Below are 23,690 nucleotides of genomic sequence, written 5' to 3' on the forward strand. Positions count from 1 at the left end.
TAGGCCGCCCTCGGCAGTTGGGCCCTGTTCCTGCTACCGCCCTGGGAGAGGCCACGCTGGGGTTCGGCTCCCCAGCCGCTTCCCTCCCTCCGGCCCTTGAGACCCCGCGGCCGCCGGCTCCTCCAGAGACGGCGACAATCTCCCTTCGCCCTGTGTTTCGAAGAGAGAAAGGGCAGAAGGGTCACTTCGGAGCCGCTCACGCCGCTTTCTTCTAGTGTGTAGGGGGCGGGGGGCGTCCCTGGCCTCCCCCTTTCCGGCTCTCAGACCTGCGACGTGAGGAGGAGGAGGGCTGGGGCCAGCGCAGGCTCGGAGGGCTAGGTGCTCCCGGGCCGGGCACTAGGCCTGCGGGGCGCGCCGCCTCCCTGGCCACACTCGCCGGTGACCTGCCCAGGAACCACAGGGGAGGCCTCGGCACAACTCCCTCCCTCGCTGCTCCCCGCCGCCCACCCCAGCGTCCAACTCTAAGGAGTGAGAACCCGCGGCGCACCGAGTGCACTCACTGCGACTTCCCCGAGCCCGGGAACGCGCGAGTCTCTCCCGGGAGAGTCCCTGGAGGCAGTGACACGGAGGCGCGCCTGTGACTCCAAGGCCGCGGCGGGGTCGGAGGCGAGATTCGCCGCCCCCGCCCCCGCCGCGGTCCCTCCCCCTGCCGGCCCCCCCTCCGCGGCGCGGGCGGCCCAGTGCTCCGCCCGAAGGCGGGTCCGCCATAAACAAACGCGGCCCCGTCGCACGTGGACCGCGGAGCTGCTGCGCCTCGCCACAGATCGCCGGCTCCGGGCGCGGCGACTCCAGGTACAGGGAGCGACCAAGAAGGGCAGGAGAGCGCGCCCGGGCCCGGGCCGGGCCCCAGCCGCCTCCGCCCCGCTCCGCTCCGCTCGGTTCCCGCCCCATGGCTCCGCGGCCGCCGCCGCCCAAGCCGCCCTCCAGTCCGGAGGGGCCTCGCGGCAGCGGGTGCAAACACTCGGTTAAGGACTGAACAGCACGGCCGCCTCCTCGCGGGCCACCCCCAGCACCCTAAGGAAAACCGAGGCGGGAGAGACAGGAGGGAGGAAGCAAGAGCGAGCAGGAGCGAGCAGGAAGCAGGGCTCCGCTTGCCGCGGGACGGTCCTGCCCGGAGAAGGCTGCGCCCCGAGCCGCAGCTGGCGGAGCCGCTGGGTTGCGCCGAGCTACGGGCTGGCGGCTGCGGAGAGGCATCTCGGTGCCCCAGGCCGGCCCCGCGCACCTGCCTGCGGCCGGCGCTCCGGACTCACCTGGCTCCCGGCGCTCCCTTCCCCATCCCCGCCGCCGCGCCCGAGCGGGGCTCCGCGGGCCAGGAGCACTGCCGGGTCTAATATGCCCGGAGCCGAGGCGCGATGAAGGAGAAGTCCAAGAATGCGGCCAAGACCAGGAGGGAGAAGGAAAATGGCGAGTTTTACGAGCTGGCCAAGCTGCTCCCGCTGCCATCGGCCATCACTTCGCAGCTGGACAAAGCGTCCATCATCCGACTGACCACGAGCTATCTGAAGATGCGCGCCGTCTTCCCCGAAGGTGAGGCCGCAGGTGGGCGGCCGGGAACGTTGGGGAGCCCGGCGGCCCCGGCCCAAGCGGGAAGCCGGAGCGGCCCGAGAGGGGCCTCATGGCCGGTGCTAGGGCGTCTTGGGGAGGCCGCGCCGGGGGCTTCGGCTTCCGCCTCGACTGGGAGAAAGGGCCAGGGCCGTGGTGGCCCAGGCGACCAAACCACCTTCTGGCTCAGGGCTGGGCAGCAGCGAACCAAGAATTGTTCCAGAGGCAGGCGCACGAAGGCATCCAGTCTCTTCTTGTTTTCTTCTTTCCTTCCTTCTTTCACCAATCCATACTGGTTTTTTCTTTCTTTTTCTTTTCTTTTCTTTACTCTTCTTTTCTTTTCTTGTTTTCTCCTCTCTTTCTTTCTCTTTCCTTTTCTTTCTTTCTCTCCCTTTTTCTTTCCCTGTCCATTCTGGTTTTATTTTCTTTCTTTTCGCTTCCTTTTCTTCCACTCTCCTTTTATTTTTCCTGCATTCCCCCCTCCCGCTTCCTGGAGGAGGTGCAGGGCGCTGGCTGTTCCATACGCTGGAGCAGTGGGGTGCATGGAGAGGCCCAGGCACTGCAGGCCAAAGCCACCAAGCGAGCACTTTTGGGGAGCCGGAGCCTCAGACTTGGGTCTCTCCCGCGGCCTTTTCGCCAGCCTCCCTTGGACCTGGGGCACCCGTGGCCAGGGTAGGAGAGACCACGGGATGAGCTGAGATGCGGCGCGAAGAGAGGGGCGATTAGTTCGAAAATGGCACACAGGCCTCAGTGCAGCCGTTCTTTTTAGAAAAAGTGCCAGGTTGGGCAAGGGTCACTGAGACTCGGGATTGTTGGGAATGGTGGCGGACTGGGTGGGTTCTCCCAGCCCGCACAGGCTGGTTGCCGCTGGGTACTGTGGCCGCCCGGCCAGGCACCTCTTAGCAGCAGTTGGCGGGAAGGCCTGGTGACCATAGCGTTCGTTTTCGGCATCCTAGGGGTTTTGAGCCGAGCGCCTTCCGGTGTCTCTGCCCCGGGCCAGGGTCGCATGGCCGAGAGATTCTGCTACTTTGCTGGGAGGTGGGCTGCTCAGGGGCCTGATGCGGGCTGTGCCGGCCTCTGGAGCCCCGGGAGCCAGCGCTGGGGTAGGGAGACAACTCCAGCCACAGGCCGCCGGAGGGTCGCTGCAGTGCAGGCGACAGGTGTCCCTAGGCCGCGGGGCGTCTCCATTAACCCGGTCCTGGGCTAGGCGCTCGGCTGGAAATCGGAAAGCTCGACCTTTTGCTTTCGCTGCTCTGGAAGCCTGTTATTTGCGCTCGTCTCTCGGCGTGGAGCTGCACTTCTCACCGCCTCCCGGTGGAGCGTGGAGGGCCGGTCTGCAAGCGAGGCCTCTAGTCTTGCAGCCAGCGGGCCGGGGAGCCGAGCGCCGGACGAGCGCGGCGCACTGGGGAGCCGAGGGGGCCGGAAGCGGCTGTTGGGCCTCTCCGGAGCCTCCTAGCCGGGCCGCGCGGCCGCGGGCGCTCTACCTCCAGGCGCCGTAGCCCTTGACCCGCCCGCCTGGAGCCCGTTCCTCCCCTTTCCTTTTCGGATCCGCAAAGACGCCCCCGCCCCGGCCCCTCCCGCTCGGAGCTTTGGCCCCAGTGGTTGCTACTGGTCTGCCCAAGGCCAGAGAAGTAAGAAAGATTCTTGGCCGGCAGAAGTTTCAGTGCAAATTAGAATTAGGTTTTATTATATAAGGGCTGAGTCTCCGTCCCACCCGGGGAGGAGTGGTGGTTACTGGTTTTCTGGGATGAGCCGTTTCTTAACCGCATGCTACAAAGCAGGTGTGGAACTCGGGCAGGGCGCAGGCTTCCTGTCCTCCTCATCCGTCCTCCTCCTCTTTCTCTCCCGCGTTGGAAATAAAACGCGTTCTATGAACCGATCAGAACATTAAATAATGTGTTGCCAATGATTTCAAATAAACCAGAAATTAGTTAGGAGGGGTCTGAGAAGAGGGGGCTAATTGTAAGCCGTTTGTTGTTGGGATTTCCAGGAGAGCCTGCTAAACATTGAAAAGTGGGGGTCGTACTGCTCAGCCCATGTTTAAACTGGGTCTGTGCAGTGAGTCCGTGTGTTCCAGCTCTGGGAAGCAAGTCTCCAGAGATTTGGGCCCAGATGGGAGGGCTCTGAGCCCTGGGGGGGGGGCTGCTGGGTGTCCCGCCTTGAGAAACTGGCACCAGAGCCATTTGGGGGGCAGTTGAGAGATCACCTGTGTATCTCCTGGGGGAGGGGGTAACCCTGGAAGTCCTCTGGAAGGGATCAGAAGGCAGCTGTTTTGCCCTAGAGTTTTGGAAATGACCCTGAACCTGCAGGGTCTGCTCAGGAAGGGAATGGGGAAGTGGCCCTTTCTTCCTGGTTTCTGCAGTGTCCAGAGTAGGGGCAGACCTGGCAGGGTGGACTCGCAGCCTTGGGACTTCTCAGGGGCCTCAGGCCTGTAGCTCTGGGCAGTAACATCGTTTTGTCAAGTCAGTCTGGGACAGAGGAGTTGTGAAGCTGGGACCCTGGGACAGAGAGAGAAGGTACATTTAGAAAGACCTCCATTGTGCAAAATGAGTCCATTTGTGCAAATTAGTCACTCCTCTGGTAGCTCTGAAGGGTGGGGGCAACAAAGTGGCATCTTGATTTGACGTCTTCTTAGGGAACCCAGATCTGCAAGAAAGGATATGGCATCGGGTCAGAATGGGGCCTGGCTGAGCTAGGATCATAGTGGTGGCTCTAGGGAGGTTTCAGGGCCTGGGTGGTCCAGGGCAGCAAGCTTTCAGATTGCTCTGGGCTTAAGACTGCAAATAGAAAAAATATCCAGAGGTATCAATCTGCCAAGGGTGGTCTTGCCCTGGAGCAAGTGGGACTCCTAGGTAAAGAAGAATAGAGAACAACTTGGGATGCTGGGAGTCAAAAAAATGAATAGCATAGACTTGAGAAATGACAGAAATCACTAGACTAACCCTTCATACTTGGGGAAACGGGCCAGAGAGGGCACAGACCTTTCCAAAGTCCCACAGCAAGGGCAAGAGCAGGCCAGTCTCTGCCATGGCTGGCGGTGGATGGCCTGTTATCTCGCTGTGCTACTGAGGCTGCCAACCTCCGCTTCTTTACCTCGGATTTCCTTGGATGGAAAGGCAGAAAAAGGAGCTCAGAGAGGTGGAGCAGAGGGAGGCGACCAGTACCAGGGTAAACACCCCGACCTGGTGGCCAGTTCGAGGGATCAGGATACTTTCAATTTGTACAGCCAGGTTTTGAAGCTCTATTGTCATGCTGCATCTTTAGGCCTTGGTTTTCTTTTCTGTAAAATGGGCCCATTAGCAAAGGGTGGCACCTGAACATGATTGCCCTGATAAAGTGTGAGGATGCACAAGCAGAATTGTGCTGTGCAGTTAGAAATCTAAGTGCTGTTCTTACTTCACTTCCTCCTTCCTGTGAACTCCCGGTGTTTCCTGGGCCTCACTTGGGGGGCGGGAGGGCTGGCTGCCTGCCCCCTGCCCAGAGTCTGAAGATCCCCTGCTTTCTGCATCCCTAACTTTTCTCCCCTTCAACAGTGAGCTAAGAAGTGGCAGGTAGGTAGATGGGTCAAGGAAGAGGACAGGAGAGGAAGGCTGGCTTCAGAACTTGGGCTCTAAATTGAAAATTCAGTGAGTTTTAGGGATTGGGACAGCGCTGGGGCCAATGGGCAGCCTGCCCTCCTCTTGGTGTGTGGCTCTCCCTTCCAGAGAGGGGACGCTTTGGAAACCGCAGAAGCTCCCTGGTAGATGAGTTCTGGTTTCTCCTTGCCATAGCTGCTCCAGGACCACAAGCGGTAGAATACAGGATAGTTTCTGCCCATCTGAGGGATGGCACTGGGGGTCCAGCCGCCCAACTCAGAGCTGCAACAATGCCACCGCCAACCTCAAGGGCTCTGCTCCTCTCAAGGAGCCTGGATTCATGCTCTGGTAGTGGGGCAAAGGGTAGCGTCTCCTCTGGGACCTTGCACACTGACAGCTGGCATGAGAGACTGGCCTCAGGTCCTGGGGTTGGAAACTGAAGCTGACTCTCCCTCCTGAAAGTCCCAAGACAGGTGTGGGGAAGGTGTTGCTACATAAGAAAACGTCGTCCACACACACAAAGACATGGGATTCAAGGCCTGAGTTATTTCAATGGCCGATGCCTTTGGGTTTGAATTGAGCTGCAGGCACCACACACTTGTGCGCTCCAAGAGGAGCCCGGCTGCCCCCTGTCCTAGGAATTGTTTCCCGGAATCGAAAGGATTTGGTTTGGAGGGTTTGGCGAGGATAAACTCAACCCTACACCGACATGGGGTCAGATTTCTGAGACCTTTCTCTACCGCCCCCGGAAATAATATAGAGTTTTAAAAATTGACTTTGTTTTAGAACAATGTGGATGTTTACAACGCTCTCCCCAAGCCCGCGAGGCTGCAGCTCCGCGTCGCGAGGGAAAGCTCGCGGTCGCGGGAAGCTGACGCTCAGGAAGGTGGGGAAGGGGACGCCCAGGACACAGGGCTTTGGACTTCGAGGGGAGCGCGCTGAGGATTCAGCCCCGGGGGGGCAGGAAAGACCCGAGCCGGGAGCTCCAGACGCGAAAGGGGCCTCCGGGCGGCGCTGGGCAGCTCTCGGCGGCCTCTCCTCCGGGCAGCTCTCGCAAGGTCTAGGCAGGCGGCGCTGGGGCGCGGGGGCCTTCCCGCAGTTGTCAGAGCAGGCACGACACCAGCCCGGCCACGCGCCCGGCCAGGCTGGAAGCCATCGGGCTGGGAGAGGCCTACTTGGGGCATCCCTACCCCCTGAACACCGGCCGGTTGGTTTGGAAAAAGGCTCAAGGGGAGGACTTTTCAGGGACCCGAGAGAGAACGGGAGGGTTTGGATGCCGGAGGACTGAAGTGCTCAGAGGAGCCCCCCGAATCGCGACAATTTACTGGGCTTTTACTGGGGTCCTGGTGTGGAGAAAAGCTTGTTAGAGGTGCAAGCTGTGGGCTCCCTTAGACCAGTAAGTAGGGGACCTGGCCCCGAACTCCCCCATTACAGCCTCGCCCAGGTTCTCGGCAGCCTCCCTCCCCTGGGGAGCCACCGGAGCCTGCCGCCCCCGCCGGTGGTCGTGCTCCTCTGGATTCCGGGTTGTAAACGCCCACCAGGGTGACTTTAGACCGGAGTCCCGCTACCTGCTTGGGTGAGGACAGACCGAGAGGCGCAGCCTTCCTCACCCCCGCCTCCCCCAACCCCCGACACGGACCCTTCCGGACTCGGAGTGGTTTGCAGTCTGCAAGTGTGACCTTGTGTGCTCCGAGGGCCCGAGGGAGCGGTCCCCAGAGACGCTCCCCTTCTCCTCCCCCAGCCCCACCCCCACGAGGGGATGATAATCCCGGGAGGGGAGGCTGGAGGCAGGGAAGGAGAGGGACAGCGAGAGGGGGGAGCTGCGGCAAACGTTGAGGCCTCAGGCTCCCCCAGCAGTCCCATTTTCGAGGTGAGAAATAAAGGTTAGAGGTCGAGGCAGTGCTGGAGGTCAGACCCTGGAGACCGGGCAAGATGGGGAGGAGGAGGAGGGAGGAGGAGGCGGGAGGAGGCGAGACCCCTGTGTCAGGATGGGTCTCTGCAGCTGCCTGTCCTGGATTTTCACACTCGCAGATCCAATTTTCCTAGGGGGGTGGGGGCAGGGATAGGCGCCTCCCTGTTATTAACCCCATTAGATTTTCATAAGATCCCAGTGAAGTCTTTTTGTCACCGTTTTTTAGATACTTATAGGTTGCCCCAAGGGGAAGTGAGAGAATGGCACTAACCCAGGTATTCCTACCAAAGTCCGGGTCCCAGCTCCGGGGCTGGAGCGTGGGTGAGGGCGACCATCCAGAGAAAGGAGCAAAGCTGACTGCCTCCTTAGGTACATTCTTTAGGTCTCAACTAGAATATACCCTCATCTGAGAGGGGTGGCCAGCCTCCTAGTGCCACAGCCATCTCCCCTTCTACCCCAAATCATCTTATTTGTGTCATCCCCTGTGTATGGTCTGCAACCTGCACCTGGAGGTACCCCCAGGGCCAGAGCCTAGAGAGGAGGGACCGCACTTAGTCAGCATCTGTGGTAGGAGGATCCGGTGGAGTTCAGACTCACAGTGCACGGGAGACAGAGCATGGGTACAACATGCACACATCCACACATGCTGGGAGGCCCAGGGGGAACCAGGTACCGGGAGGCTGACTGGCAAAATTGGGCTTAACTCCTGCCCCCACCCCTACCTAGCCTCTGTTTCTCCCTGGGGGCTCCCAGCAACCTGACCATCCCCGACTTCCAGTAGCTCACCCCCCCCTTGTGGGTCCTGCAAGGCACACAGGGTGCAGAGGAACCCACCCAAAATCAGAAATCACAGGCCGGGCTTGGGACCCCTGGCTGCCCTGGCAAGAGCAGTCAGTGCTGGGGGCTTCTACCACCAAGACTGCCAACGCCGGAGGAGCTTAGCCCAGTCTCTGCCCACCCATCATTTTTGAAATAAATCTCCTTGTTAGGTCCAGATAAGGGACACATGCCCAGCAACTCACTTTTTTGGGAGTGTGTATCGCTTTGCAGTACCAAGACAATTTTTTTCGTTACAAACCTTCCTTTATTTAGTTTCTGTGTTCAGTGCAAAGTAGATTTTTATGATCTGAGTGAACAGACCTCACCCACACTGGTTTCTAATGGAAGAGCTGGCAGCACCACTGCACCCTCGAGGCAGGGGCTCTTGGGGGGAACAGCAGCACTTTCTCAGCCACCTCCTTGGAAAGCGGAATTTGCATTAAATCTCTGCTGGCAAAGTGGAGGTGTTGGGAAATTACAGAAAAAAATTATGATATAAGAGAACAAGCTCTCTTGAAATATGTGATATTTGAATTACACAGAAAATTGTGACTTTTGCATGTAGAGCCAGGGCCTTCGACAAGGCTTTTGGGAGAGCCTGGCAGGGGAGTCTGGTCTGGAGGTCCTTCCCAAAGGCACAGGTTTCCCCCAAATCAATCAGCCACTGCCTCCAAGCAGCCAAGGCTGGAAGGATAAGCTCACTTTCCCCAGCCAGTGGCAGGGGAGGGTTTACCCTCCAGGGATGGCCCAAACTCAGGGAAGGACCTGGGGGAAGGGAAGAGGACAGTTTCCAGGGAGCATTTGTCCATTTTTGGAAATCAAAAATTTCCTGGGTCCTTATGAAATACTTCACCCAAGCCCCTAGACTTTTAAATTTTGATTATTTCCATTGCTGGTTAAATGGGGGTAAACACTGCCAGGTGGACCCCGGCCTGGGTGCCCGGCAGAACGGGCGGCACGTGAGAGCAAACGGTGCGCTGCTGTGATCACGGTGGGGCTGGAGTGATTTCTTGGGGTTAAAGAGACACCTCCACTCACGTGGTGGAGGCTGCGGGGGGGGCATTAATAATGAGCTGCGATAATATTTGGGGGATCAGGGATATGTGTGAATTAGGCACTTCCTTATGGGGATACCAAGATAAGCCCCTTATTCCTAGAGCCCAGGAGGAGAAATTAAAGGTCATCCCTTTTTTAGTTGCTGAACACTTTCTGGGGAAAGTTCTCCAACGCTTCTGCCCTGGGCCCCGAGGTGCGTTTTGCGCCTCCCGAGGTCGAGGCCTCCGGAAGCCGCGATGCCCCAGGTACTCCCTGGGGGCAGCGGGGAGACCCAGGTGCCTAGAGTGACTGCGCGGCGACTCCCCAGGAAGCCACTCGGGGCTGCCCGCTTGGAGGGGCTTTGCGGCCCCAGGATCGCCGCAGCTGGCCAGTTCCTCGCCCCGGCACGTCCCGCTCTGCGGGGTGGTTTGGCGCTCCGCACGCGGGCGGGGCCGGCGGCGCCCACGGCTCGTCCCGCAGGGTCGCAGGCGGGGCTGGGCGCTGCGGAAGTGGACTGCGAGCCTGCAGCCGTTCTCTCCGCGGGGAAGGTTGGGGCGCGGGCCCAGATGGCGGTTGCCGGCCTTTGCCACCTTTGGCGGGGACCGCAGCGCTAACTGGAGGGTCCGCAGGCCAGGCCCTCGGCGGAATGCGGAAAGATTCCGGGGAGCTGGGGGAGTTTTCCCCGCCCGCGCTCAGCGCCGCAGGTTCGCCCGGCTTTCCTGCTTCCTCCCGAATGTGCAGAGGGAAGCCGGGGTCTCCGGGCACAGCAGCCGCGCGGACGGCTCGGAGAGAAGGGAGCTCTCACGGGCAGGGCCCTCTTTCCCCCGGTGCGCCTTCTGCAACACTGGTGGCTACCGGGAGGTGGTGAGGAAGGGCCGCAGGCCTTGGGGGACCCAGTTAAGAAGCGCGGATTATGTGCCCATAGACACCTGCGGGTTACCCCTAGCCCCACCGCTTCCAGATTTAGAGTCTGCCCGCGGGAAGCCTCCAGGTAAACCAGAAGCTCTCGGCATGGAAGGCGGACGGCGCTCCTGGGGGCCTGTGGAGGCTGAGGAGTCCGAAGGGATGATGTGGGGCGGAGGAGGGGGTCATTTTTATGCGGGAAAAGCTGCGTCTTGGACGGCGGGGTCGTCCGTCTGGGCCTCTCTGCCTTCGGGAAAATGAAGAGTTGCCGGCGACACAGGGAAAGAAAGGAGGGAGGAGGGGGGTCCTTGGGGGAATATTTACGGGTCAAAGCGATATCCCCGTTTGGCTACGAGGATGGCGATTTCAAAGCAGATTAGATTACTTTGTGGCATTTCAAATAAAATGGCAATTTCAGGGCCATGAGCACGTGGGCGACCCGCGGGAGCAGTGGGCCTGGCAGGCTCAGCGCGCGCAGGGACGCTTGGACGGGCCGCCTCGGCGGGAATTTCTCCTCCGGTCTTTCCGTTTTCAGCCGAGGGCAAAGGTGCGCTGGCTGCGGCATCAGCTGGCGGCCTGTTGGGCCCGGGAGGCGGTGGGGGGACGCTCCGCAATCGCTGGCAGGGAGCGGCGGGGGACGGAGGTTCTGGGCGCCCTGCTTGGCACCCCGGCCTCGGGCTGGGCACTGCCCATTAACTGGTTTGCTTTATTCCACCGTCCAGGTTTAGGAGAGGCGTGGGGACAGCCGAGCCGCGCCGGGCCCCTGGACAGCGTTGCCAAGGAGCTGGGATCGCACTTGCTGCAGGTAGACCCGCGTGGGGCGAGGGGAGGCGTGCTGGGCAGATCCTTAGGCTGCTCCCACGCTGCAGAAGTCGCCCGGGGTAGGGGGTGTTCCCCGGAGAGACAGGACCCACGTGTGGACGCTTAGCACGTCGGGTGCAGCCTCGGGCCACCCTGCATTTCCCCCGCAATGCCCCAGGACTCTCTAGCCTTCCGGAGACCTAGGCCGACGGCGCCTCTGGGCGTGGTTAAGTCCTTTCTGACCTTACTTCGCTCAGCGAAGCGCTCGCTCTGTGCCAGACGCTGGGCCAGGCGCTAGAGCCGGAGAAGGAGTGATCGGGACCCCTGAGCAGAGCGCTGCAGCTCTAAAGCGCTCGGCAGTTGTGTGTTTGCAGGGGTATCCATGACGGAGAGACAGCATCAATAATGGAATATTAACAATTGGCACTTGTTGAGAGTTTATTACAGTCCAAATTCTGTTCAAAATCTAATTGTATCATCTCACTTCCCCACCCACTATTTTTTTTTTTTAATTTTGAGGAGTCTCCCTGTCACCCAGGCTAAAGTACCGTGGTGTCATCATAGCTCACTGCAACCTCAAATTCCTGGGCTCAAGCGATCCTCCTGCCTCAGCCTCCCCAGTAGCTGGGACTACAAGCTCCCACCACCAACCACAGCTAATTTTTCTATTTTTTTTTTGTAGAGACGGGGGTCTCGCTCTTGCTCAGGCTGTTTTCGAACTCCTGACCTCAAGCGATCCTCCCGCCTCAGCCTCCCCGAGTGCTAGGATTACAGGTGTGAGCAACCTCGCCCAGCCTCCCACCCACTATTTTAACTCCATTTTTTTCGGAAGAGGAGGTTGAGGCACAGAGAGGTTAAGTAACATGTCTGAGGTCACACAGCAGGAGGTGGAGCGAGGTTAACCCATTAGTCCAGCTCAAGAGCGGTCGTCGATAAGCAAGCCTCCTAGGTCGCCTGGCTTGGAGTCCGTGCATGGTTTTGTGCACAGCTCCTGAGCACCCCAGCCCGGAGCCATTCACCGGGCAGCTGCTACGCTGCTCCTGACCTCGGCTTCCCCTGGCAGCGTCTGGGCGCCGGGCGGCGGCCGGGCTTTGCGGTTGGGGCCGGGTAGCTCCGCGCACAACCCGCCACTTCCAGGTCGGCGGCTGGCGCGAGGTGGGGACAAATTCCGCTCTTTCAAATGCCCTTTACAGAGCCTCATCAACGACTCGATTCATTCCCCCCCTCCTGTCATTTGTCTCTGCCATTGGAAAATGCCTACAGAGCGCTACTTTGCGTTTCCTCCTCCTATTTAGTGTTTTCTTTAAAGGGTAAAAAATGTTGGCTGCCCGACGCTGTGACTTGGGTCAGCGAGTCAGCCGCGAGCTCTGCTTTTCGAAAAAGCAGATCTTTTCAAAACTCTTTTGCCTCGAATGCCCTGGTGCGATTTATTTTTAAAAAATGCATGTGCTGGGGAAAGAGCAGAGCCCAGGGAATAGTGGAAACCCGGAGCTTGTTGTAAAAGCGAACCCCGGGCAGCGCCGCCCGCAGCCCTCGGGCGTTCGCCTCCAGCTCGCGCCCGCTCCGCGCACGTTCCATGCGCCTCGGTTATTGTAAGTGACACTAACATCAGGGACAACTAAGTGCCGGGGAACTTCAGTGAAAACCTGGCGGGCAAAGCCAACACCCCCACATTTCTCCACGGTACATTTCCGTAATTAATTCCGGAGTGGTGTGTGGACGGGCGTCTCTGCAGTTATACGTGGAAGCGAATCAGATAATTTGAAGCTGTGAAGGCATGCCCAACATTTTCCGTGAAGAATATTTTTTTAGCTACTGCTGGCAACTTTTAAAATTTAATTATAATAATTTTTGCTCTTTTACTCATTATCCTAGATACGGCTGGTTGCGGGATGCTATTTCGTTAATCGTATCGCTTTAGTAATGATTTTGGAGTTGAGCAAGCATGCAAAATGTGCCTCAAAGTTTACAGCTTTGGAAGTTGCTGTATATTTTGTATTTTTGAAACGCTGCAGGCTTTGTTGGGAAAAAGTTTTGCAGCGGAGTTAGAAACCTGAAAGTAAGGCTTATTATGATGAAGACGCTGATCTTAACCTTGTGATGGGGAAAGGTAATGATAGTTTAGTCGGCAAAGAATTTTTGCAGCAAACTATTCGAGAAGGCAGGATGTAAGGACGGCTTTCCAGTTTCACATCTACTACATTCTTTTTAGCCCCCCCTCCAAAGGGGGGGGCTTAGAAAAACCAAAGGTAATCTGGTTTCAATTACAGGCCATAAAAATAGAATTTGTGGCCAGAAATTAATTTGGAATATTTTTTATGGGGGCAGCATTGTGGGTTGTATGAGTCTTTCACCAACTTTATTGCTTTTCTTTGGTTCTGGATCTAAAATATGAATGAGTAAATAAAATGCAGTTTCCTTTTTCAAAAATAATTTAGTCTTTTTATCCCTGACACATAAATATAATCATTACATTTTTATTTGTCTTAATTACCTCTTATAATTTTACTTTATTTTTGAGGGCTAGCCAACTTAGGCAAAAATCACAATTTCATTTGCATAGTTTTAATTTTTCAGAAGTTGATACTTTTTCTCCTTGAATTTTGCAAAGGTTATTTGATCTCTTGCAAATTCTAAATAATTAATTCTGTAGACATAGTCTGGTAAAATAACCGGGTATTTTGTTTTATTTTCTGGGGAGTGGTAGTGTTTGGAATTTATTATTCAAATGGTACTTAGGGGTAACTAGAAAATTGTGGCAAATAAAGCATATGTCCTAGTGGTACAAATGACTGCCAATTATGACATAAAATGGTCTGTATAGTGGTAGATTTTCCCCTAAGTACCATAGAACTCCGGATTTGTGCTAAGTGCTAAAATAACCCCAAACAATAAAGCTACTGCATTTAAACTGAGCATTATAGGACTTCTCAAAATGTTTTGCATGATTTTTGTGATGTGTACATATGATTGTTTTTAAAGTGCTTTAAAAAGCATTTCAGAGGCTGGCATGGGAAGCAGATCTTGTGTGTTGTTACCTACATTCCTTCTTATGGCCCTGGGCCTCATTTTTTGTTTTGTTTTGTTGTTGTGTTTTGCATTTACCAAGTATGCATTGATAATATTTTATACATTCCTCCATCCCAGTGACAGTACAATGGTTAGATTTAACTTGAATGTGGAACTATCAACTCATCCTGACACTTTCTCTTTTACAGACTCTGGATGGATTTGTTTTTGTGGTAGCATCTGATGGCAAAATCATGTACATATCCGAGACCGCTTCTGTGCATTTAGGCTTGTCCCAGGTAGGTATTGCCTAATTTTAGGTATGACCAAAATATTAAATGAGGCATTAGCAGATCTTGACAGTCTTACTCAACTTGAAAATAAATCGTCTGCTTTTGTGTACAGACGTAATCCCACATTGCAAAATCCTCTTCTTAGGACGTCCTGCGGGGCTTTTCTTCTCCATGTTACATTTTACTTTTTTACTTTCTTTTTCCTTTGGGGTTCATGACCAGTGCAACTTACTTCACCATGCCAGTCTTGTTCTGAGATTCTGTCCCATTCCCTGAACTATCTGCTGATGTAGTAATGTTAGATGCCACTGAAAACAGCTTCTTCATAAAAGGAGATGTTTCAGTCCACATTTGCTGGTCTGCATGTGGTATTATGAATTGCTGTATTGCTGTGAAGCAAGAGGTAAGCTGATGTAGAGCATGGATTTCATGCAGAATGTGCTGTGGTGAGAAAGAAAGGGGAGGGGTAGATTTATGAGTGTTCACATGGAATTCAGGGTCATTTTTCCTGAGTTTTTCCAGTTCAGTGGTCGTTTCAGCAAAGCATTTTATATGCTTGTGATAGAAACTCATAAAACTCAGTTTACTACTGTTTTGCACAGCAAGGTCTTGGTTCTTTACAGCATTAAAATATTACCAATTTTTCTGGAAAAGTAGAATCATCTCCTAAGAAAGGATTCATCCCTTAGAGAAAAGAGGTGGACTCAGCTCTATCTATCCCTGTCAAGCCAAGGGTTTGGTGGAGGATCTTGCTGCTGTCTGGACCTGTGGCGGGTCCAGATGGGGAGCGTCTAACTGATCAGTCCCATTCACATGTCTGACTTAAGTGGGGACCATGATGGTGGAAGTCACCTTTTTATACCTATAGGGACTAAATGTTTCTTTACATTGTGAACTATCAGTGATTTTTAATCACATTTGAAGACACATTGGAATTAATTGTGGATACAGCAAACTCCAGGAAGGCACAGGAGTAATCTGCATTGCACCAATCTCCTAATGTAGTTAAGCCACAATAAAACATGCCAGTTAATGTGGCTTCAGTTTTCTCATTGAAAAACAAGATACCACATTTGGAAACCTGCATCTGGTATATTCTTTTTATTTTTCTGCCAATACATTCTTTTTAAACTTGCCATTTGTTTACAGCCTTCTCTTCCAATCCATGTCCAAGTGGGTTTATGTGCCTATGTATTTCTTATGCAAAGCCCTTTAAAATGAATTGCATTCTTAAATTGTTTGGAAGTTTCTTTTCTCTTCCTTAATGAAACCAGGTCTCCCAGACACAGTTTACTAAGGCTTGGCTCTTGCACCTACATGACTAATGATCAGTGTACCTGTAGAATGGGAAATACTGTTGAGAATATGAAATTTACTATTTCTACATTTTTCATAGTTATTATTCTCTAAATTTTTACCTTGCCCTTTTTAAAATTATTATTCAGGGCCCCTTAGATGTATCCCAACTGGTTTCTACTCCTGACTTGACCTGTGGCCAAGTGACCTTGATTGGATTACTTGCCTTTTTCAATTGTAATTTAGAAAACCTTTGATAGTCTTACAATAATGTTACAAACACAATAAAATATTTCAAATGCTTTTAAAATGCCTGTTCAAAAATCTTTTAAAACAGGTAAAGTCACTGGTATCAAATACTAAATTTAACTCTGAGCTCCCTAGCAGTCAAAGCAAAAAGGGAAATACATTCAGTTATGTAGTTTTCATTGTCTGACAGGGCAGGCACTTAACCTCCTTGAATCATAACTTAAATAATAAAATAATGTCTGCTCTATCCCTTTTTCAAGATTATGGTGAGAAACAGATCAAAGTGCCCATTTTATGTGATTTATAAACTATAGGGAGCTACACAAATGCAAGGCATACCCACAGTTTCATTAGAACAAAGTTGCTTCCAGTAGAATCCTTTGGTGGTCACCTTAATAGGACCTCTAATGGGCTGCTTGGTCTTTGGAATGTCCTGACACATCCTGAGGTGCTGTGCACATCCCAAGACAATCCAGTTCATTCAGTGAGGCTTCTCAAGCTAGCCTCCTGCTTCTCTGTTTTCTCTTTTTATGTGGAAAATAGAATTGATTGATTATGAACACAATAATTAAGAACGACCAAAATATTGGATAGATGACAAATATGCCTCCTGTTCATGATTAACTCCACAGAAGGAAATCTAGGCAGAATCACAAGTAAAAGTATTATATTTCCTTTAGGCCAGAATGTAGCAATAAAATTTCGTATCATAATTTTGAAAGAGGAGAGGGGTTGTACACTACCATTTTCCAAGAAAGTCATAGAGATACCTTTTGTCTCTGTGTTCCCAGCAGAAGTGACAGATTTTTAAAAGATAAGTCAAACTGTGTAGAGCAAATGACTTTTTCTGATTTCTCAGCAGGGCTGTGTTAGAATCAGTCTGCAGCTACAAAAACACTTTAATGCCGACGTGAGCCCTTGGCCAGTGTCTGGGGAGTTGTTCCACGGTGAACTGTTTAAATAAGCAGCAACAAACTTTTCTCTCCAATCTGCCTCCTGTTCATGATTAACTTCACAGAATGAAATCTAGGTGGAATCACAATGTGTATTTTTTTCTGTCTTCTTTACTTAAATAGTAAAACAAAGTATTGGATAAGATGTCAAATACCCAACTGTTCTTTTTAAATTTCTTGCACTTTTTAGATGATTTTTATTATTGGTAAACAGGCAAATATATGAAACACAAAACTTTATTAAAATAGACTTGAGTATTTTTTAAATCACAAGAGACAAAAGTGTTAATAAAATTTTACCCAGTAGTCAGAGTAACCTTTTAAACAGGTTTTCTGATGAATAATGATAGTAGTAATAGCTAATATTTACATGTGCTCTTCTGTGTTCTAAGAACTTTCAATTACTCTCAGTGACATTATCTCGCTAAATAAAGACATCTTTCATGTTAATTCAGGGCTAAACTCTATGTTAAAAGATCATCCAGGAACATAAGCCCCAAGGTCTGCCATAATTGTGTGAAAATTAATAGCAAAGTAGTATTTTTTGTTTTGTTTTTGGTCTACACCTCTAAATAACTATCTGAATTATCTATTTGAAGGTGTAAAAATGATTCTTTATGTGTTATAAGCCCATCTCCATTTAAAACGTTTTATTAAACTTTTAAAACATGTGTTAGGATAAGAAATCTACTTCATATGGCAAAGTTTATTAGTTTATTTGCACTTTTAAACTAGTAAACATGTGATCGTTGCTGTCCAGCTGTGGCACTAAAAAAATGACAGAGACATCCATGAAATGCAAGTTGTTTCCTCAGCCCAGGGTCCAAGTGCTGGGAAACAGGTGAGCTTCTGGCCTGACAGTTGCACTGGGTGTATGCATACACACATGCGCACACATAAAACATAGAGGCAAATTGAAATCTTTTTGGATGAGATAGAGTTGGGGAAGTAATCTTTTTCCATGCACATTTATTAAATGATTTAGTTCCTTTTTTTTTTTTTTTTGGTTAATGCAATTATTTTTCTTGTATTTGAAGAAGAAAAAACAAAGCCCTGTATAGCTGCTATATACATTTTAAAGTATCTTTGTGTTAAATTTCCTCACCAAAGTTGCGTATGTTATGTAGCATCTAGGTAACTAATATACATATTCAAATAAATATAGATGTGTATGAAATAGCTCTTTTAGACACATTAAAAAATGTCATAGTCAAGACTGCTGCCAGAAGCAACCATAAAAATATCAATGGTGGTGCTGGGAGGGACGAGACCTAATCCTTTCACTTTTGAGATGAAGAGAAAAGACAGCGTATTATGTTTGTTGACATAACTTGAACCCTGAAACCCAAACCATCTTATTTTAAAACGCTTAATTTACCATACTCAGCAAAAACCCCCAAACAGAGTAACGTGCGTTTTCGGAGTGCCGGTGACTCTGCCCTTCCACGCAGAATATAGCCATTTAGTGCTGTATTTATCATATGTAGTTTTCTTGGCAGGAAGAAAAGTTATTCAGCAAAACATAAAAAAGCTCTTAGTAGGAAAGTCATCCATTTTGTAGTTAGCAGGGTTTTACAAATACTAAAATATCACATCGAGGGTCTGTTTTAATAAGGCTGATGTATGAGACCTGGAAAGTTTTATAGCGACAACTATAATTTTTTTTTTTTTTTTTTAGTGAGGTAGTCGGATTTCTTTCAGCGTTCAAAAGCACGAACAGATATGTAAATACAGGAAACACCATGTCAACCATAATTTTGAGTTAAGGTCAGCACTGGTTTATCATTCCAAAATTTGTTCTTTAAAAACATTTCTGTTATTTGAAGACTGTTTTACTTCCTAGACAGCATGAGAATTGTCCCGTTCTTTTTATAAAGGACCCAAGTCTTCAGAAAACCCCGCCTTCCATCCATGCATCCTTACTCATGGTCTTCAACGCATGTGATGAGAATGTGAACTTTGAAAACAGAGGAAGCTACTTTGGGATTAAAACGCAAATCTAATCCTTGATAAGCACAGATGGAAGTCTTTCTCCAAGTATATGAAGACGTCCCTCTCAAAAGACACCAGTTACTGTTTCCTAAAAAAGAACTTTGAGCAAATCAGAATTATCGTTTTCCCCTAAAAAGGTGGGGAAGGGAGAAATGAGAGGCCAATACAAAAATTTTCTATTTTGTTATTTTTTTATCTTTAAAATAAGCCATTGAAATTGTGAGTTAATAAAAAAAAATGTTTTAAAGAGATAGTTCCCTTGTTTATCAGCTGAAATCACTCCCCACCTTGACAGGGCTTCACAGCCCGATGCTGCCCTCAGGAAAACAAGATTGTCCTGTCCCAAATAGCTGGCTTAAATGTGCCTGTTTATTTAAACTTTTTAAGGATTAACAGGAATGACTTGAAAGAAGAAATGTTTAGTTTTTACTCTTTTTTTTTTTTTTAATGAAATCGTGTAATAACTTTTCACAGAGGCAAGTCTCCATTTGGGTCCGTAGAACAGCGCCAGGTTTGGGAGGCGGGTTTTGAACAGGAGGTAGGGAGATTTCTGTAATAGGATTCTCTCGGTCGCTCTGTTTGCATAATATTGGAAAGAAGCATTCCATGAATAATGCAGAAAATAGAACTGTGAAAGCCGTTTTAGGACAGGATTGCTTAGCAGGCCAGAAGCGTAATTTATTCTAAACAAAAAGGCAACTCATCCATGGTCTTAACAAATTGGAAGAGCTGGCTGGGAGGAGTGGCGTAAATCACTTCACTGCTCCCCACCCCCCACCTTGGTCCCAAGTAGAGAGCTGACGGCCTAGATGCTAATTTGGAATGGTGGCTCCCAGGAGAACTTCTCCATTAAGCCGCTGGCCGGGTTGCCCTGCCGTGTGAGATGGCACTGTCAGGGCAGCTTTTTAGATGATCGTGTTGATGGAGAGCAATAAGCCTCCCAGTGAAATCTGCAACGAGACAGGCTTAAAAATAACAAGGGGGTGGCTGGGGACAAGACTCTCCACAAGCCTCCTTTTGCTGGCTTAGGTTACCCTCCCCGCTTGGGGCAGGGCTGAGAAGGAAACTTCGGACCCACCCAAGGCTCTCTGCCACCCAAGGCAGTTTTTCCCATGCTTTGGCTGGTTGTGGAAGAATTCCTATCACTGCCCCTGGGGCTCCCCTGAAAAACACTGTCTTCAGCTGCCACCCTGCTCTATTGATTGTAGCTCTATAGCTGCAGTCCTCAACCCCTGGCCAAGGACATGTACTGGTCTGGTCCCTGGCCTGTTAGGAACCGGGCTACACAGAAGGAGGTGAGTGCAGGTGAGCGCCAGAGAAGCTTCATCTGTATTTACAGCCGCTCCTGATGGATCACTCGCATCACCGCATAAGCTCCGCCTCCTGTCAGATCAGCAGCCACATTAGATTCTCACAGGAGCGTGAACCCTACTGTAAACTGCACATGCGAGGGATCTAGGTTGCATGTTCCTCACGAGAATCTAATGCCTGATGGTCTGAGGTGGAGTGAGGCGGTGATGCTAGCGCTGGGGAGCAGCCGCAAATACAGATTATCATTAGCAGAGAGGTTTGACTGCACAATAAACCGTAACGTGCTTGAATCCCATCCCGAAACCATGTCTTCCCCCACTTCCACCCCTTCCCCCCTTTCCCCCCAACCATCTGCAGAAAAATTGTCTTTCATGAAACTGGTCCCTGGTGCCAAAATGGTTGAGGACTGCTGCTCTGTAGGATCCACCCACCATTGCTCAGAAGGCTGCTCTGATGATGGTAGTTTCTGGAACATTCTGTGTCACTGCTCCTCTTAAGGTGGTTGAGGGGGCCCAGGTCTTGAGACTGTGTGTCATCTCCTTTCCTGCCACTTATGTTTGGAGAACGTTCGAAAGGTTCTCAAGGTTGGGAATCAGGCCACCAGGGGCCTCTGTGTACAAATCATAACTAGGATGTTTTCCTAGAGCCAGGCATTCCTGCAAAGCGGCGTCCTGTCCAACACGGACGTGGCGTCCTCCATGGGCTGTGTCTGGAAGTAGGTGCCTGAAGGTTGGGGCAGCAACGCCAGGAAATAATCCCCACATAGTGTGGCTATCTGGAGCAGGCCCAAACCCTCCTGCTGGTCACGCAGAGACCCAGCCACACCCCTGGGTGGGAGCCACAGAATTAGCACAGTCATCATGGACCAGGAAGGCCAGAGACACATTTCTGGCAACGTGAGAGAGGCCTGGCAGTGCCTGAGGGGCACAGCTCAGAGCTGACGAAGAAAGGGCCTTTGTCAGAGCTCACGGCCTCCCCAGGTGTGCGGGTGCCCTGGTTCCTGGCTGGCCGGCCTCTGTGTGGACAGAGCTCTTGCCGGGAGCACGGGCCGGACCTGAGCTGGGCTCCCGGCTGGCCAGTCCCCCCAGATAGCAAGTGAGGGAAGGACAGAGCCGCTGGCACGGGCCTGCTTCAAGCCGCCTCCTGTATGAAGGACGTTGCCCGGGCCATCAGCGTCCCCATCTTCTCCATCCTTCACTTGCTAGTCCTTCCTGCTAAGGACTCTCTTGGCTCTAAGCTCAAGCCTCAGCTTTCTGGCCTTTTTAGAAAGGGTGGGAGTCTGTTCAGATCTCTGCTGAAGAAAAAAAAAACTGTTTCTGCATTTGGCAAAGGTGTGGGCTGTAAGCAGAGATCAAAGTCCTGTCCCTGGCAGGGTGCATACCTGTGACACACCTTGCCCTTCCCCTTGCACCAGTCCCAGAGAGGCCGGTGGCATTTCTGACCCTTCCCTTCTGCGGCAGGTGGAGCTGACCGGCAACAGTATTTATGAGTACATCCACCCTTCCGACCACGACGAGATGACTGCTGTCCTCACCGCCCACCAGCCTCTGCACCATCACCTGCTCCAAGGTATCGCCTCTAGACGAAAGAAGCCAGAATAAAGACAAGACGCTGTTCTTGAATGTGACCCAAGGGCTTTGATTCCCACGCCTGCCAAGGGCCGGGGGCGTGACTAGGGCTGCCCAGTCCAGGTCCCCCCAGCAAACACAGGACACCCCCCAGTGGGGATTGGCATTCGTGCCTCTGTCTTTTAAACCAACAGTGATTGAGATTCCAGTACCTACCAGAGACGGTGTTTGGTGCTGGGCAGGAGACAAAGGTGGTGCCAGCCCGCCCCCCCAATATGCTCTTGGTTCAGAATTCTGGGGGTCACAGCATCAGAGGTCTAGACTGTGGAGGCCGAAGATTGAGCTCACAGGGGTGGGGGTGTCCGAGAAACTGCATGGGGAAAATTATATCTGTGTTTCCTCTAGTTGAAATTTAGCATTTCCTTTCCTCATGATTGCAGACAATGAACCATCTTAGGATCGATCACTAGTACCTGTGGCTTTGCCGACAACAGAAATCACAGATATTTGCATATCACATTAAAGTTTTTGTGGATATTTAAACATATCACTTATGCTCATGCCTACTTCAAAAGTCTTTGAGTTATGAGACCTGCTACTTAATCTTGTTATTTATATATTAATAAAGCAGCACATTTATATCCATATCACTATGTGTTTAAATATTTTGATAAATATTTTCCAATACAGTCAATTTTTTGGCAACCTTATGTATTTTATGCATTTAAAACCATTATTTCGAGTAGGGAGGGATCTGTAGGTTTTGTGCCATGGTCATTACACTGATGACGCCTTAAATTACAATTGTGATGAGTGCTAGGAAGATACAGAAGAACTTATTCCAGGGGCCCTGGCCTTTGAACTCCTGCCAGCAGTCCACTGAGGCCAACAGGCCTGCTGACTAATGGGTGCAGTGTGTGCTTTGGACCACACTACCCAACTTGGCCAAAATACCCCAGTGGAACAAAATGCAACAGAGGAAACTTCAAGAGCGATGAGAATGGGGTAGCTAGCCACAGAAAAAAATGAGCGGCCTTTTTATTACTCTTCTGGGAAGGGTCATTCTAAGGCTAGGAAAAGAGAATACAGAATTGCACACTCAGTTGCAAAACCCCTTGCAGATACAGCTCTGTGGCTTTAGAAGTAGTCAGTGGAGTCCATTCCTTCCCAAAGAGAGAGAAGGGCATGTTGGTTCCCGAGATGAGTTGGGGGCTTACTTGCAGCTGTGGTCTGTGACATCCTCGGAGATGCACACGGTGACATGAATAATGACTCTGAAGAAGTAATTTCTAACAAAATGAGGACGAGGTTAGAACATCACACCTGAATCTAATTCTTTCACTGTGGGGTGGTTTTAAAGCTGGACAAAGACAACAAGAGTCTTAGAGAATTCCTCAGAACATCGTGTTGTTACTGTTTTTTAAAAATTGCTCAGTATACTGATTGCATGTGAGTGGGCTTTCTCCCATTAGCCCTGGTTTCTTTCTACTCTTCCCATGTCATAGCCTCTAAAAAAGCATTTCTAAAATGAATTGGGAATGCCATGGGGGCCTTCTACCCCCATTTCTGTGGGCTTCGAGATCTAAGGCGTACACGAGGAGAAGCCACAGCCTGCCCAGGGTTGAGGTTCCTCAGATGCTCGTTCACAGAGTTGATTTTCTGTGTCTGAACTGTCCCCCATTGTTGTACGATAAATATGGGGGAAATGGGCTCTCTGGAGACCCAAATTGGGTAGTTCATTACCGGATGATGTTTTTTAGACCTGAATTTCCACACCGCCATGCTTATCCGGAAGTTGTTTTGACAGGCGGCCATGTTAGAAGGAAGCCTGATGCCCGCAGTCGCCAGCTGCAGGGGAATTGTGGGTAAAATATGGCAGCCTCTCCAACTAGGGCAGGGAGGGGGCCCTCTGAGGTGATTCCCTGGCTTCCGTAAGGCAGTGCCCTCAGGGAGGGTGGAAGACTTGCTTCCATTCCTAGTGGTAACCTTTCTTTAAAGATTAATTTATTAAGCTCCAGCAAATGGCTGTTTATTTAGAGTGTAGTGACCTGCCCTCATGGGGGTGGGGGATTCTCCATTTGTGTCTCAGAGTGCTTGTGTCCCTTACCAACGCAGGGGGTGTTTCCTTAGGAGACTCATCTGCATCTACACCAGGGAGGTCAGAGGTGTGTGTGGGGCCTGTGAAAGAAAAGAGTCTGAGTGGGCAGGGGAGAGCTCTGGACAGACAGGGCTGGAAATGAGGGCAAAGGCGCTGATCTGACCGAGCCGGGTCACACTCAGGATCTGCTACTCTGAGAGAGGTCAGGCACTTCTGAGCCTTTCTGGTAGCTCAGATACCCACCTCTGGGCTGGCCAACACAGGCTCTCCTGGTGCCAAGCCACCCTGTGGCCATGGGCAGGTGGGACTCCATGGGGCCCACCCCTTGACTCGA

The 23,690-nt window shown here is 51.3% G+C and overlaps 1 protein-coding gene across 1 annotated transcript in view; it reads left to right on the plus strand.

Annotated features, from left to right (window-relative positions):
• The first annotated feature begins 727 nt into the window (after positions 1 to 727).
• SIM2 (SIM bHLH transcription factor 2) overlaps positions 728 to 23,690 on the plus strand; it is a 40,646-nt gene continuing 17,683 nt past the window's right edge. The window contains exons 1-4 of the mRNA XM_045540650.1: positions 728 to 1,527; positions 10,509 to 10,591; positions 13,806 to 13,895; positions 21,151 to 21,259. Coding sequence (XP_045396606.1) covers positions 1,353 to 1,527; positions 10,509 to 10,591; positions 13,806 to 13,895; positions 21,151 to 21,259 — 457 coding nt within the window. The 5' untranslated portion in view covers positions 728 to 1,352. The remainder of the gene's footprint in view (positions 1,528 to 10,508; positions 10,592 to 13,805; positions 13,896 to 21,150; positions 21,260 to 23,690) is intronic.

Source organism: Lemur catta, chromosome 1 (genome assembly GCF_020740605.2).
Source record: "Lemur catta isolate mLemCat1 chromosome 1, mLemCat1.pri, whole genome shotgun sequence".
Taxonomy (NCBI): Eukaryota; Metazoa; Chordata; class Mammalia; order Primates; family Lemuridae; genus Lemur; species Lemur catta.